General features: G+C 52.3%; 1 protein-coding gene across 1 annotated transcript; it reads left to right on the forward strand.

The window, feature by feature from the left end:
* The first annotated feature begins 8,129 nt into the window (after positions 1-8,129).
* SRF (serum response factor) lies at positions 8,130-16,204 on the forward strand. The gene is made up of 7 exons (XM_082847726.1): positions 8,130-8,950; positions 10,576-10,842; positions 12,316-12,577; positions 13,137-13,256; positions 14,308-14,499; positions 14,903-14,979; positions 15,205-16,204. The coding sequence occupies exons 1-7, from the start codon at positions 8,432-8,434 to the stop codon at positions 15,298-15,300; spliced, it is 1,533 nt and encodes a 510-aa protein (XP_082703852.1). The 5' UTR covers positions 8,130-8,431; the 3' UTR covers positions 15,301-16,204.
* Positions 16,205-16,266: the final 62 nt, after the last annotated feature.

Below are 16,266 nucleotides of genomic sequence, written 5' to 3' on the forward strand. Positions count from 1 at the left end.
GGAGGGAGCCCAGGCAGGCTGTGCCTCAGGATGGCGTGGGCAGGGGAGGACCTCCTGAGGGGTGCCCACAGCATGATGGGCAAGATCCTGGTCCTCTCGGGCCCTAGGGGCCCCGCCCGGGCACCACAGGCACTGCTGAGGTCAGGCAGGGCCTGGGCTTTCTTCCTCTTCCTCACTCTCAGCCCTTGGGGAGGCTGATTTGGACCCAGACTGGGTGACTGGGGCTTTGGGCTGGGCAGCTTTCTCTACCACCCCTTCCCCCGTCAGGGGCAGTGTGGGTGCCTCAGGTAAACCCAATTTCTGGCCTGGGTCTCCTCCCCTCCACCAGGTCCAGTTCTGCCACTCACCTGCCAACTTCATCGGGGGAGGGCTAGGCTGGAGGTGAGCTAGCTTCAAGGGGATTTCCTTAATATACTCAAGTCCTGGATTGTTCTGGTCTCTGGGGACCACTGTGGGGTCTGCACTAGGATCATGGAGGACCCAGCCAGTGAGTCCCCCCCCACCCCCACCCCCGCCATGGACATGTGCACGCTGACCCAGACCTGCGCCTCCTACCCACCCTTCTCTCCTTTTCTCATCCTAAGTGCCTGGCAGATGAAGGAGTTTTCAGGAGCTTTTGACACTATATAACCCGCCCTTTTTGTATGCACCGTGGGCGGCTTTTGTATGTAATTGCAGTGTGGGGTGGGAGGGCATGGGATGTAAGGGTGGGTCCTGGAGGAGATGGGACAGTGGGCCACCCCTGCCTCACACCTTTATTGTTGTTGTTGTTGTTTGTTTGTTTGTTTTGGTTTTTTTTTTTTACACTCGCTGCTCTCAATAAAGAAGCCTTTTTTACAACCTGCTTCTGATGCTCATTCCCTACTTTTTGCCCATAAATGATGTGCCTTCTTCCCTCGCTTATCGGAAGGAGCCATGTGCCTTCCCGGAGTCTTGGGGGGTGCTTGGGCAGGGATAACTGGCAGACACTGGTCCTTCTCTCTGGTTTGTGGAGCAGTTGAATACTTTTTTTTTTTTTTTTTTTGGCCACACTGCGTGGCTTGCGGGGTCTTAGTTCCCCAACCAGGGATTGAATCCGGGCCACAGCAGTGAAAACACGGAGTCCTAACCACTGGACTGCCAGGGAGTTTCCTCCTGGGGAAGTTGAGAATGTGGGCTCAGAGGAGGTGAGGCCACCTCTTGTTCATGTGACCCTGTGTTGCTCTTTGATGCCAACTAATTATTCTCTGCTGGCTGGCCTGGTACTCACACTCAGGTATTGAGCGTAGAAGTGTGAGGAGGGAACTAGTTAGAGTGGGATTGGAGAAGGAGTTAGTGACAGATTCAGGTCTCTGAATCCCTTTTAAGACTCTAGGAAGGTGATGGAGGAGATAAGACTGAGCAGAGATGCGCTTAATGCCTCACTGCTCCAGGGCTTTCAGCCCTCAGCTGGTTTGATTCCTGCCTCTTCATTACCTAGACCTTGTGTCATCAGTTACACTCTACCATATCGTAACTTCAGCATGGTTCCCCATCCTAAAGAGATAAGTCCTGACCTCTGGAATTGCCCTAGTTCCTTCTTTTCCTCACCAAATTTCTCAGTAATGAAAAGAACAGCTTTTATTAAATACTTGCTCTGTACCAGTCACTTTGCTAAGCACTTAGCATGCATTATCTTATTGAACTTCTGTGACCACTCTTGTTAGCCAGATATTATTGTTCCCATTTCACAGATTAGGAAACCAAGGCTCAGGGAGGTCAGGTAGTTTCCCTAAGGTTAAATGGTAAGTGAGCCACTGTTGTAGATATACAGTGTGGTACATCCCTCAGGTGTGTTGGAGTGTAAAAAAAACAAAAACAAAACCAAGAAAAACCCATAAGAACAATTTCTCTAGAGCAGTGCTTTTCAAATTGTGGGTTGTAACCATCATTTTAAAAATATGAAACAATAAAAAACTATCTGAATACATTGTATACCTTATGGGTAAGTATTGTTTTACAAAATTTTGTTTATTATATTTGATATGTGTTTGGGTATGTTAGCTTATGTCAACTATGGGGGTGGTGCTGCAGCATAAAAACCCCAAATCTCACAACAACAAGTTATTTTTCTCACAGATCTGCAAGTTGGTGAGGTTTGGCTGATCTTGGCTGGACTTAGCTGAGTTCAGGCGGGCTTGGCACCAGGTGGTAGGTCTGGTTTGGGTCTACTCTGCTGGCCCCCAGAGCATGCTCTCATGCAGTAGCAGGAGCACAAGAAGTCCCGCCAGATCATGCCAGCACATTTAAAAGCGTCGGTCTATTAACATTTTATCAGCCAAAGCAAGTCACATGTCAAAACCCAACATCAGCACTAGTGGGATGTGACTGCAAAGGATGTGGATATCTTATTCCAACATAGGGTGTAAAAATGGGATACAATAATTGAATTCACTCGATGTTGTGATGTAAAAATTATTTCCTCCTGTGGGATGCACTCAGAAGTACTGGGAAAGCAGTACTGTAGAAGGTCATTTATCACTAAGCCTCTTCTTAGAGGCATCAAGGAAGATGCCTGGTCTTCCTTGACCGCTCTGCAGTGACTAACACTGCTGGCCACATCTGCCTTTTCAAATTCTCCTCTCTTGCCTTTGGTGATGGTACGCCGTATCCACCTTCTCTGACCAGGCCTTCTCCATCCCTGGTTGTGGCTTCCTTCTTCTGCCTGCCCCAGAGATGGCTGTTCCACTGGCTTCTGTCCTTGGCCTTCCTCTCTCGACATTCTCACCCTCAGGAATCTCATCTTACCTCATGTGACTCTAACTGGCCCTTCAGTGTGGACAGTTCCCAAAGCATTAGCTCCAGTTCCAGCCTCTACCTCAAGCTTCAGACTCACACTCCCCTTTTTCTACAGGACATTTCTCTCTACCTGTTTCCCTGGGCCCAAACTGAACTTACCTCTCTCCCAAACCTGTTCTTTAAGCCAAGTTCCCTGTTCCCATTATTGGTGGAGAATAGTCACCCTTACTTAGAATCTCAACCCATCATGAGCCCTCTTCTCTGTGCACCCCCTTCCCATGCAGGCCATCACCAAGATCCATTTATTCTACCTCTGCCCTGTTTCTATCTTTGGTTAATTAATTAATTAATTAATTTTGGCTGTGTTGGGTCTTCGTTTCTGTGCGAGGGCTTTCTCTAGTTGTGGCAAGCGGGGGCCACTCTTCATCGCAGTGTGTGGGCCTCTCACTGTCGCGGCCTCTCTTGTTGCGGAGCACAAGCTCCAGACGCACAGGCTCAGTAGTTGTGGCTCACGGGCCTAGTTGCTCCGCAGCACGTGGGATCCTCCCAGACCAGGGCCCGAACCCGTGTTCCCTGCATTGGCAGGCAGATTCTCAACCACTGCGCCACCAGGGAAGCCCTTTGCTTAATTTTAAGAGAAAAATTTTCGCATAGAAGTAATACTGATCATGGAAGAAGTCAAGTGGTATAGACTTGCATAAAGCAAAAAATACATTCCTCTAGAAGGAACACACCCAAGCTCATTCTACAAGACCACTATCACCCTGATACCAAAACCAGACAAAGATTTCACAAAAAAAGAAAATTACAGGCCAACATCACTGATGAACATAGACACAAAAATCCTCAACAAAATACTAGCAAACAGAATCCAGCAACACATTAAAAGGATCATATACCATGATCAAGTGGGATTTATCCAAGGGATGCAAGGATTCTTCAATATACGCAAATCAATCAATGTGATACACCATATTAACAAATTGAAGAATAAAAACCATGTGATCATCTCAATAGATGCAGAAAAAGCTTTTGACAAAATTTAACACCGTTTTATGATTAAAAACTCTCCAGATAGTGGACACAGAGGGAAACTACCTCAACATAATAAAGGCCATATATGACAAACCCACAGCAAACATCATTCTCAAAGGTGAAAAACTGAAAGCATTTCCTCTAAGATCAGGAACAAGACAAGAATGTCCACTCTCGCCACTATTATTCCACATAGTTCTGGAAGTCCTAGCCATGGCAATCAGAGAAGAAAAAGAAATAAAAGGAATCCAAAAAATGAACTTATTTGCAAAGCAGAAATAGAGACACAGATGTAGAGAACAAACTCATGGATACTAAGGGCAGAAGAGGGGGGTGGGATGAATTTGGAGATTGGGATTGACATATATACACTACTATGTATAAAATAGATAACTAATAAGAACCTACTGTATAGCACAGGGAATTCTACTCAATGCTCTCTGGTAACCTAAATGGGAAAGAATTCTTAAAAAAGAAGGGATAGGTCTTCCCTGGTGGCGCAGTGGTTGAGGGTCCGCCTGCCGATGCAGGGAACGCGGGTTCGTGCCCCGGTCCGGGAGGATCCCGCGTGCTGCGGAGTGGCTGGGCCCGTGGGCCATGGCCGCTGGGCCTGCGCGTCCGGAGCCTGTGCTCTGCAACGGGAGAGGCCACAACAGTGAGAGGCCGGAGTACCGCAAAAAAAAAAAAAAGAAGGGATATATTTTTACGTATAACTGATTCACATTACTGTACAGCAGAAATTAACATGACATCGTAAAGCAACTATACGCCAGTAAAAATTAAACACATTCCTCTTGTCTGATGGAAAGCACGATGAGTGTTTGCAGTGTGGCTTTTCCTGAAATTTCCTGGGCACACTGACTCATGACCTTTCCATTCCCCCTAATGCTGCCATCACCATTGAGACCTCTTTTCTTCTATGTGAAGTTAAGAATCCCTGTGTAGAATTCTGCTCAATCTTATGTGGCAGCCTGGATGGGAGGGGAGTCTGGGGGAGAATGGATATGTGTATATGTACGGCTGAGTCGTTTTGCTGTGCACCTGAAACTATCACAACGTTGTTAATTGGTTATTTCCCAATGAAAACAGTTTTAGAGTGTTACAAATTTTTTTTTTTTTTTTTTTTTGGTGATAGCAATTTTTTAAAAAGCAATCTTGGACTTTCCTGGTGTCACAGTGGTTAAGAATCCACCTGCCAATGCAGGGGACAAGGGTTCGAGCCCTGGTCTGGGAAGATCCCACATGCCGCAGAGCACCTAAGCCCGTGCACCACAGCTACTGAGTCTGCACTCTAGAGCCCGAGAGCCACAACTACGGAAGCCCATGTGCCACAACTACTGAAGCCCGCGGCCTAGAGCCCGTGCTCCACAACAAAAGAAGCCACCGCAATGAGAGGCCTGCTCACCGCAACGAAGATTAGCCCCCGCTCGCTGCAACTAGAGAAAGCCCGCATGCAGCCACAAGACCCAACACAGCCAAAAAATAAATTAATTTTTTTAAAAAGTAATAAATTTTTGTTCCAATTTTATTTGGGTGATAAAAATCAGGAGAAAGAAAGTTCAGGGTGGGAATGGTGTAGAATGAGGAGATCTGGCTGAAATTCTGATGCCCTTCTGGAGGTCCTTCATGGTCTGGATGGACAGGGGGCTACTGCGATTGAGGCCTTATCGGAGAAGCACCAAACTCACATTCCAGGGAGGCCAGGCAGGGGACTTATCTGAGTTCAGTGGGCTGTGCAGAGTCTATAGTGAACCTGGGAGCAGATGCCTCTTCTCTGGCCACCATTCAACTCTGCTCCATAATATTGGGCTCCTGCAGGCACGTAGGCCCGGGGTTGCTAAAAATTCCAATTTTTTGAGAGAGGCCAGATAATCAGATTTCTATGTAAAATCTCCTGATTTTAAAATATTCTATGGTCCAAAGAAGACACACCTATGAGCCAGTTCATGATTGTAACTATCCACGTCAGCAGTTTTGTTTCCTGAACCTGCAGTAATGTGGTGTGGGTGGAGTGGTGCCCCCCTTCCCCCGCCGGTGATAAAGGGCTGTGAAGGAGCTGTGGCACTAATGCTGCTGTGCAATTGCCCTGGGGTTCGGTGAACTGGGAGAGACGGCAGCCTCTGTGAAGGGAAGCTGAGTACTTTTGTCATCCTGGACCCGCTTCCCTGCGGACGTGGCAGACGGCTGTCGGCCTCTGCTGAGTGGAGTGCCACCGCTTAGGGCTGTCCACCCTGCGTGTCTAAAGTAGGTTTTTCAAATGGAAAAGTCTTTAGAAGCCAGGCAAGAATGATCCCCAACGGCTGTGATTTTGACTGTGCGGCTTAGACAAATCCCAAGCAAATGTTTGTGGCCCCTGAAGCCCGTCTGGAACCTATTTATTTATTTGACCTGTTCTTCCTCTTGAGCTAACACATTCCATATGTTTAACTACCTGTTGTGCAGAGTAAATTAGGAAAAGAAAAAAAAAAACCTCTTTAGAAAACTATTGGGAAAGGGGGGAGAGGAGGGCTCTTAATTCCTGTATTTAGGGGTGTGATGAACAAGCCATGTTTTTAGTATGTATGTGTATATGCATGTATATATACACACATGATATCTCACAAATCACTTGAACATACTTTATTTCAGTATTTTTCAGTCTTTGGATTGCGATTCACAGTAAGAAATGCATTTGACGTTGTCATCCCATATACACACATTGAATCATATGAGACTGACAGTATCCTACCCTCTTGACCTATAAAATGGCAATTTTTTATGGTTCAAACTAAAAATAATGCAAAGAAAAGTTTTATGCAACAATATTTACTCTTGTCTCTTTTTTTTGTGAGACCCATTACTTTATTAATTTAAAAGCTGGTTGCAGTATACTAAATTGATTTCACTATCACTACCACTTTATTCACAACTGACTGCTTTATTTAATCTTCATAACAATTTTTAAGGCGGGAATCATCACCCTATGCCATCCCCTTAAACACAAGAGGCTGTTTATCCTAGGGACAAGGTGATTAACTCCCTAACCGCTTACTTAGACCACCACTGCACTTTAATCTATATCTCATCTAAGCTTTTTAAGGACCTCATACCGACAATGAGTAATGTGGAGTTTGGAGAGGTCAAAAACTTGTTTCCAGGCACAGGGCTGGGAAAAGGCAGCTTCCAGATTTTAATAATTTCTGTAATAGTAAAGCTCAAGCTATTTTCACTGCCTTGGAGCTAAGAACCAGACCCAGACCCTGAACCTGGGTTTTGCAGCACTCCACTCTTTTTTTTTTTCCTCCTATGGGCTTTGCTTGGCTTTCAAAAGAAGGGCGTGTGTGTGTGCGTGTGTGTGCGTGTGTGTGTGTGTGTGTGTGTGTGACGCATGCACTTGCTTGCTTGCTTAAACTTTCTGTCCGGCTACACTTTTTCCCAGGCCTTTGCACTGGTTGAGGGGTGGGCTTTATCCCCGCGACCACCCCCTCCCCCAGCCCAGGCCGCAGCTGGAAATCTTTACAGATCATCATCTCTCCTCCCTGCCCCCATTGGGGACCGGGAGGCCGACTGTCTCCCCCGGTCTTTTCCAGATGTACGTCTGCCAAAGATCCCCGCCCCCCCCCCCAAACCAGTACAGAGAATGATGAATGAGGACCGGGGAGCTGGCCTGGTGGGAAAGTGTCGTCGCCTTGAAAAGAGAGGGAAAGGGAAAGGAAGTGGTGGGGGGGAGGGGAAGCGGTGGAGCAGAGAGGCCGCAGGGCGAAGAATGTAGACAGCGGGGACACAAGCCCCCTTTGCTCCGCCAGTAACGTTGACTCCCTCGGGAAGGCGTGGGGAAATGCTCTAATCCCTGCAGTCCCTGGGAATTTGGGCTGCATATCATTTACTGCAATCCGCACAATCCACTCAGGGACTATCCCAGTGTTAGCTTCCAGCCCTTCCAGCTCCGGGTTCCCAGTACCGCTCCCTCTCCTCCGCAAGACTGCGCTCCAGTGCTCTGCCAGGCTTCCTCTACCGCAGGTTCCTCCCAATTCTCTACCATTCTCTGGTCAGGGGGGCGGAGTCGTATCGCCTCTCCTGTTCCTTTAAGAGGCGTCGGCTCCTCCCCTTTCGGAGTAGCCGTCTGACGCGTGATGACAGCAGCGAGTTCGGTATGTCTATGCAAATAAGCGCTCCCTGTGGGCCAATGGGGAGCGGAGGTGCTGGAACCGCGGACCAATGGGGCGGGGGTGCAGGGGCTCACCATATAAGGAGCGGCCTCGCCATAAAAGGAAACATTGTATCTCTTTATATGGGGGGAAGGGTCGGGGGATCCCTCGCCACCAGCGCGTGGTCCCGGCCCCCTCCACCCGCCGTCTCGGCCGCGGCCAGCAGCCCCTGCCCCCCGGGGGACGCTGACGGCCGCCGGGCGCGCCGCCCTAGAGTACGGACAGGGGGCGCTCCGCGCGGCCTGGGGCAACCCGGGCCACAGGGGCAGGAAAGTGAGGGCCCAGGTCGGCCCGGGCGTGCAGGGGCCCCGGGTTCGCAGCGGCAGCGGCGGCAGCGATAGCGGCACTAAGCAGCAGCAGGAGCGCCGGGTTGAGCCGGGAAGCCGATGGCGGCGGCGGCGGCGGCTCCGATTCCTCGCTGACTGCCCGTCCGCCCTCCTACTTTGAGCGCCATGTTACCGAGCCAAGCTGGGGCCGCGGCGGCGCTGGGCCGGGGCTCGGCCCTGGGGGGCAGCCTGAACCGGACCCCGACGGGGCGGCCAGGCGGTGGAGGCGGCGGCGGGACTCGCGGGGCTAACGGGGGCCGGGTCCCCGGGAACGGCGCGGGGCTCGGCCCGGGCCGCCTTGAGCGGGAGGCTGCAGCAGCAGCGACAACCACCCCGGCGCCCACCGCGGGGGCCCTCTACAGCGGCAGCGAGGGTGACTCGGAGTCGGGCGAGGAGGAGGAGCTGGGCGCGGAGCGGCGCGGCCTGAAGCGGAGCCTGAGCGAGATGGAGCTCGGCGTGGTGGTCGGTGGGCCCGAGGCGGCGGCGGCGGCCACTGGGGGCTACGGGCCGGTGAGCGGCGCAGTGAGCGGCGCCAAGCCGGGTAAGAAGACTCGGGGCCGCGTGAAGATCAAGATGGAGTTCATCGACAACAAGCTGCGGCGCTACACGACCTTCAGCAAGAGGAAGACGGGCATCATGAAGAAGGTACCGGGCCGGGAGGCTGGCTGGCCACGGGAGACCGGGAGGGTGGGGACGCGCAAGGGGAGCCCGGGAAGGAGGCAGAGCCGAGGCGGAGGTGAGAGGCGGCGAGTCCGCAGGAGGTGTGTGGGAGGGGATGGCTGTTGCCCCAGGAGGGTGAAAGGGGAGGGGCCGCCAGGGAAATGTGGGGAGAGGGGAGATGCCGGGAACGTCCGGAAAAGAGAGGAAAGGCGCCGAGGTGGGAGTGACGGGCGCCAGAGAGGAACGGGGCCCTCGTAGAGCGGAGGAGTGAGGAGTGGTAATGGGAGGCTGCGGGGCTGCCCGGGAGGTGGTTAATGAGACCCGGGGGTCAGTAGGTCCAGTGCGCTCTGGTGTTGGGGGGAAGGCGCCGGAAAAGCAGGGAGAAGAGAAGGTATGGGGGTGAGGAGGTTGGAGCTGCATAACAACAATGAGCGAACATGTGTGGGAGGAAGGTGGGAATCACTAGAGTAGTGCAGGCTGGAAGGATGGGCAGGGCTGATGACCGAATGGGGCTTAAGAGCCCCAGGTAAGGGAGCAGGGCAGGAGAACTGATGCTGCCCTGAACATCAGAAACCAAGTCCTGAGATGGCCATGTGTCTTCCGTGCATCCACTGGAAGCTGGCACACTCCCTGCAGGACAGGCTTCAGAACCATTTGCCCTTGGAACAAGTGGGATTTCCAGCCCTAGGGAAAAATCTGTGCACGGAGTTTGGGGAGAAGGTTTGCAGAGGTACCTAGAAATGCCTCCTCTTCTAGCTGATTATCCAGTGAAAAGGATGAGGAAAGGAGTTGTCCTGGGGTATAGAAGACATGGGAAGGGATGAAAGCAGAGGAACTGGGAAACAAGAATCTAGAACTCTGGGAACATTGGCCGGTGTTTATATTTATCCCATATAGAAACCAAGGCTGCTTCCAGTGGGTTGTGGAACTTTGTTGGGAGTGAGGATGCTACCTATGGGGCCATCCTTGAAGGTCTGTGAAGGTCCCTTTCCTGGGTTTATGGCAGGGTAGTAGCTGCTAATCTAGCTGCCACTCCCCTCATTCCAGACACTGTTGAATCATGACAAAGAAAGAGAAAAGGGGGAGCAGAGTATTATAGAGCAGGACAAAATGGCAACAGGTTAGTGCCTGTGCAGTTTCTGGGAAGAAACATGGGACATTTTAGAGCTTAGGTGGCCCCTTATCCCTAATATCTATGTGACTTCCAGTGTAGTAGCGACTTCATCCTGGTCCCTGTGACAGTGAAGAGGTAGTGGGAGCCATCTCTTTGTGAGGCTCTGGGCACCAAGCTGTAATGAGGAGCGGCTACCTGGGCCCCTCCATATCTGCTGAGGTGTTATATGTTCTGTCACCGGGAGCTGTGGCTATTTGCTTGGGGTATCTGCAGGTCAGTGAGGCTGTTCCTCAAAAGAGAAGCATGGGGTTTTTCTACTCTTCAGCTCACCTTCAGATATCCTTCAGATAAGACCCCTATAGAGTCACTGGAGAGGAAGGTAATTATGGGAGTGGGGGCTTGAGATCACTGTGTACTTCCCTCTCTTTCCCACTACCCAAGGAAGGTAGAGATCAAAAGTTTTGCTGACCTACCCATCTCCCCCCCCTACCCCCAGGCCTATGAGCTGTCCACGCTGACAGGGACACAGGTGCTGTTGCTGGTGGCCAGTGAGACAGGCCATGTGTATACCTTTGCCACCCGCAAACTGCAGCCCATGATCACCAGTGAGACTGGCAAGGCACTGATTCAGACCTGCCTCAACTCGCCAGACTCTCCACCCCGCTCAGACCCCACCACAGACCAGAGAATGAGTGCCACGGGCTTTGAAGAAACAGATCTCACCTACCAGGTGTCGGAGTCCGACAGCAGTGGGGAGACCAAGGTGTGTTTGGGTCCCCTGTCTGAGGGGAAGGAAGGGGAGGGACTTGACCGGCAGAGAGGGGAAGGGGTCTCTCTCCCTCGCCCAGGACAGGTGGATAGGTGCCTACTGATGTGGAGTGGAGCCGGGTTAGTGCCCCGCATCTTAGGGTACAGGTGTCCATCCTCTCTATTCTGACAGGAGGCTGGCCCCCTAGATAAGCGCGCGGCCTCCGTGCCCATATAAGGCCGGCTCCGGCTCCACGCCGGCCTCCCGCCTGCAGCCCGCCTGCCTGGCAGGGCCCTTGCATTCCTCCCGCCAGCTGTCTCCCTGCTGGGGGCGGGGGCGTCGCTTAGCCCTGCCCTCCTGGCCGGCTGGGTGGCCGGGGAGTAGGAAGGGAGTGCTCATGGGTTCCAGGGTCCTGGGAAGCCAGCACTGTCAGCAGGCAGGCTGGCTGACTAGGCTGGAGACTACCTTGCTAGCCAGCCGCCTGCCTCTTCAGGATGTCCGGGTCTGCGCACGTTAGGGAGTGTATTCGCCCGGCTGCTAGGGATGCCAGCCGTGGTTACGCCTCCCCCTTCCTTTTCCCGGTAAGGAGAGGGGGCGGAGCTTCCTCCCTTGCTGCTCTGGGGAGCTCCACCTTCTGTGTGGCCCTTCACTAACTGGCCAATCGGAGGAAGCAGCACTGTTTGCCTTAGCAACGCCTCCGCCAATCAGGGGCTTCAAGCTCCACTGCTTAGCAAACATCCCGCGCTGACCCAGCTCCAGTATCGGAGCCCCCTCAGTTCTCTGGGCCTGGTTCTCAGCTCGTGGCTTCCTCCTTCCCCTTCTAAGAACAAAGCCTCCCTGAGGGGCGAGTCAGTGCTCTAGGCTCCCCACTCTTTTAGCAGTAGGGCTAATATATTCGCATGAAATTTTGCTGAATGAATAAATCCTTTTGGTGCTTCCTTGCCAAACCCCCAAGATCGCTCTCAAACCCTAAATTCCCTGAAAAACTGTCGGTCCCTATCTCAGAAGCCTGGCAATTCAGATCTGGAAGGACCCTTTTAAGGATGACATAGTAGCCCAGCCCCCTCATGTTTACAGAAGAAGAAAACTGAGGCTCAGAAAGAAGAGGTTTTCCAAGGGTCACACAGGATATCATTGCCAGAGCTGGGAACAGACCTCAGGTGACATTATCATTGTCATCATTATAAGAGCAGCAAATACTGCTTTTTTTTATAAGCCAGGCACTATTCTAAGTGTTTTACATATGTTAACCTCTTTAATCTTCACAACACCTATGGGGTAGGTATTATCCTTCTTTTACAGACAGAAGACTAAAGAAAAAAGCTCAGCAGCTCAATAACTTGTCTAAGAGTCAGGCTGCAGGTAAATGGTGGACTTGGGATTTGAACGCAAGCACACTGGTTCCATTCTGGGCTGTCAATCCACACAGTTTCTTGAAGGGGCAGGGTCTGGTAGAGGCTCACCACTCCATCTTTACTCTGGGTGTAGGATACACTGAAACCGGCCTTTACTGTCACCAACCTGCCGGGTACCACCTCCACCATCCAGACAGCACCCAGCACCTCTACCACCATGCAAGTCAGCAGCGGCCCCTCCTTTCCCATCACCAACTACCTGGCACCAGTGTCTGCTAGCGTCAGCCCCAGCGCTGTCAGCAGTGCCAACGGGACTGTGCTGAAGAGTACAGGCAGTGGCCCTGTTTCCTCTGGGGGCCTCATGCAGCTGCCTACCAGCTTCACCCTGATGCCTGGTGAGTCACAAGGGGCAAACTGAGCATGCTAAGAGTGGGTTTAGGGCTGGCACAAGGAGAATGACTTTCCTCACTCAGAAGGAGGGTGAACAGGGGCCAGAGCCTGAGAGAAGCCTCTTATGTCCCATTGGTAGGCACTGGGTCCCTCCCCACTGGGACTTGAACTATCCTTGTCAGTAAGTTTCAGCCATATGCTCTGGCCTTGTCTAGCAAGCCAGCCCTGTGCCTCCATTGCCACAAGGACAGCAGACATTCTACCACTTCCTTACCTTGACTGGAAGGCAGGTCATGTCCTTGATGGGTCAGTGCCTGCTCCTGTGTCAACTGAAGAGGGTAGAGTCAGGGCCTAGGGCAGGAGGAGGAGGGAAGGGCAAGAGCAGAGTGTGGAAGCCCCTGGAGACAAGATTCTGGTCATGAAGGGCCTCTTTGGCTCCCAGGAAAGATAGTGATGGGAGTCGGGGATAGAATGCCAGACCTTGGGCCTGGGGGTGTTTGAGGGTGCTTGGTGCAGGTGGTGGCTGGGTAGGACAGAGCACGAGTAAGTCTCTGTGTCTCATAGGTGGGGCAGTGGCCCAGCAGGTCCCAGTGCAGGCCATTCAGGTGCACCAGGCCCCACAGCAAGCGTCTCCCTCTCGCGACAGCAGCACAGACCTCACGCAGACCTCCTCCAGCGGGACAGGTATAGCTCGAAGCTCTGTCACCTCCCTGCTCTGCCTCCTTCATGAGGCCTAGCAGCAGGTGCCCAGCAGTATCCATCCCATAACTAAGGTCAGAGAATTTCTTCACGTGGAGACTGAGGCTTTGGGGTTAACCCTTACCCTAATCCTTATGAGAAAGTCAGGTGAGGATGGTTGGGTTTTGACTCCTGCCCTGCAGTAGGGCTGTGGATTTCAGGAAGAAATTAGGGACCATTGAAGCTACACTCCTTACTTAGGTGAGAAGCCTGAAGCCCAGAAAGGAGAAGTTACTTGCCCAAAGACACACATTTGCTCAATTACCAGGAAGGACTTCTAGAGTAGTTATTTCCTTGTGGGAGGGTGTTCTAGGTTTTGAGTAACCATAATTCCCCTCTGTGTCTCTAGTCATTTCAGAAATGACGAGACACTTTAAAAATAAAAGTACTTTTAAGTACTTTAAGTTATTTGCAACCTTGTTACACGAAGTTTGGTCTGTGGAAAGAGGACCAGTATCACAGCATCACCTGGGAGCTTGACAGAAATGCAGACTCTTTAGCCTCACCCCAAACCTACTGAATCAGAATCCACACTTTTAACAAGTTCCCCCGGTGACTGTATGCACGTTAACATTGGAGAAGTGCTTATTTAAAAGCTGAATCTGTTAGCCACATGTTGAAGAAGAGGGAAGAGGAGTGAGAACAAGTGAAAAACGGGATGAGGGAGCTCTCTAAAAGAAGAGTATCTGAGTTTCCTTGGGTTGGGTCAGTCATTGTAATTTTTGCTTTTCCCAGGGCCTTGGGGTCTTGGAACAGAGCAGATAGATAATGGAATAGAACGATGTGATAGGATACACTTAAAGGTTGGTGTGGTTGTGTTCAAGAAAAAATAAGGATATTCTTAGTTGATGACAGGGAACCGAGGAATAAGTTTTATCTAGCTTTTCACCTGGGAAATGGCAAGAGGGCTCCGGAGGTCTGGGGTTCCCGGGGGTGGGATGGGGGATGTTAATATGGACCAGTGCCGACCTCCCTGACGGGTGTTTGTGTTTGCCAGTGACGTTGCCCGCCACCATCATGACGTCATCTGTGCCCACAACTGTGGGAGGCCACATGATGTACCCCAGCCCCCATGCAGTGATGTATGCACCCACCTCGGGCCTGGCTGATGGCAGCCTCACCGTGCTCAATGCCTTCTCCCAGGCACCATCCACCATGCAGGTGTCCCACAGCCAGGTCCAGGAGCAAGGTGAGTTTTGGGGGGGCAGGGCTGCCGAAAGGAGGGCCATTTCCTCCCTTACACACACACACACACACACACACACATTCACACACTCACACTCAAATGCCTCCCCCAACTCAGATGCACACACTCACACGTAACCCAAACCAGGTGCTCACACATATACCTACACATGTACACACACAGATGCTTGCACACATACTCCAGCACCCAGGCTGTCCACTTGGACACTCATGCACACTTGAACACCCACACCCACATACATACTTAGACACATTTGGACACTTACCTTTGGGCACTTACATCTGAGACTCACCCAGTCACTTGTGCATTTATCACCACACCTCCAAGATCTGGAAGCTTCTCTTGAGCAAGTGATTTGAGTTTCTCCTGTGGCTTTTTAATGCAGGTGGCGTCCCCCAGGTGTTCCTGACAGCGCCATCTGGGACAGTGCAGATCCCTGTTTCTGCAGTTCAGCTTCACCAGGTAGGTGGGGGCACCTTTCACCCCAGTCAGCCAGCCCCTTCTTTATCTTGACCTCAGGGGTTCCATTACTGGGTGGTCCAAGCCAAGATCCTTAGCCGAGAGGCCTCTCCATTTTCCTGGTCAGGCCTGTGTGTTGGGCAGGCAGGCAGGTGAGCAGGGGGCAGCCTGAGCTGGCTGGTCAGGTCCAGCCCCCTACGTCCTCCTCACACATCCCCTTCCCTCCAGATGGCTGTGATAGGGCAGCAGGCCGGGAGCAGCAGCAACCTCACCGAATTACAGGTGGTGAACCTGGATGCCGCCCACAGCACCAAGAGTGACTGATCCGCCCTGCCGCCCTGGACAGATGGCCCAAGGGACGGCACCACTTATTTATTGTTGCCTTTTCACGTTTTCTTTACACACATGTTGACGGGCCGCAGGAGGGAGGCGGGGAGGAGCAGTGGGCAGCCACAGGACTGAGCCCTCTCACTCCAGCCAAAGAAATGGGCCAGCCTGCCCTCCACCCCATCCTCCCTCACCCTCCCCTCCTTCTAGCTCCACCTCCCATCTCTGTTGATGGTGGGGCTGTCCTGCCTCCTCAGACTCCCCTTGCCAGCTTGGCTCCGTGTTTGCCATGAGTATTAGCTTACCCAATGGGACCGTGCTCCCCCTCCCACACACAGGTCTCTGTGGGACGAGGCACTGTGTCCCCCTGAGGAAGCAGTCGGGGTCCTCTCCCCAGCCTCCTTGCTGACCCCATGTCAGCTCTGCGTCTGCCACAGGCTGGGTCAAAAGAGCCCTAACCCTGCCCCTCAGGGAGCCAGCTGGGGAGATGGGGCTTCTTCCCTCAAGATTTGCCCGTGCCTGTGGCCCCTGCAGCTCCTGAGTAGCGGGGCCTGTGTGCGGAGCAGATTCCTGGGGTGACCTGCCCTGCCCAGCCGCTCCCCTCGGAACTCCGGGGGCTACTGGGTTGGAGGGAACGACCGGTGTTCCCTCTCCCCGTCTTCCCCCCCCCGTCCTCCCAGCTGCTTTACTTAAAGTTGATTTTGAACTTTTTATTTGAGGAGACGAAGTGAAAACAAATCTATAAATATATATTTTTAAAATATTTAACTTTTTTTTATGGCGTTTTTCTCGTCCCCCTCCCTGCCCAAGCTCCCCTTCCCTGGGGAGCCCTGGGGCTCCCTGGAGCTGGCTGGGCTTCTGTGGACAGAGCTGCCCCATGAGCTTGGGGCCCGCCAGTGTATGGGGGAGATGCTGGGATCACCCGGTCCTGGGTTGTTTCCAGGAGAAAACCGGGGGAGGGGC

This window comes from Leucopleurus acutus (assembly GCF_964270905.1).
Source record: "Leucopleurus acutus genome assembly, chromosome: 10".
In the NCBI taxonomy this organism is placed as follows: Eukaryota; Metazoa; Chordata; class Mammalia; order Artiodactyla; family Delphinidae; genus Leucopleurus; species Leucopleurus acutus.

Bases quoted from the DNA above. Each gene is read 5' to 3' on its own strand.
- SRF (XM_082847726.1), top strand. From the start codon at position 8,432: ATGTTACCGAGCCAAGCTGGGGCCGCGGCGGCGCTGGGCCGGGGCTCG. The intron at 13,257-14,307 runs GTATAGCTCGAA...TGTGTTTGCCAG, and splicing joins GACCTCCTCCAGCGGGACAG to TGACGTTGCCCGCCACCATC. The intron at 14,500-14,902 runs GTGAGTTTTGGG...TTTTTAATGCAG, and splicing joins CAGCCAGGTCCAGGAGCAAG to GTGGCGTCCCCCAGGTGTTC.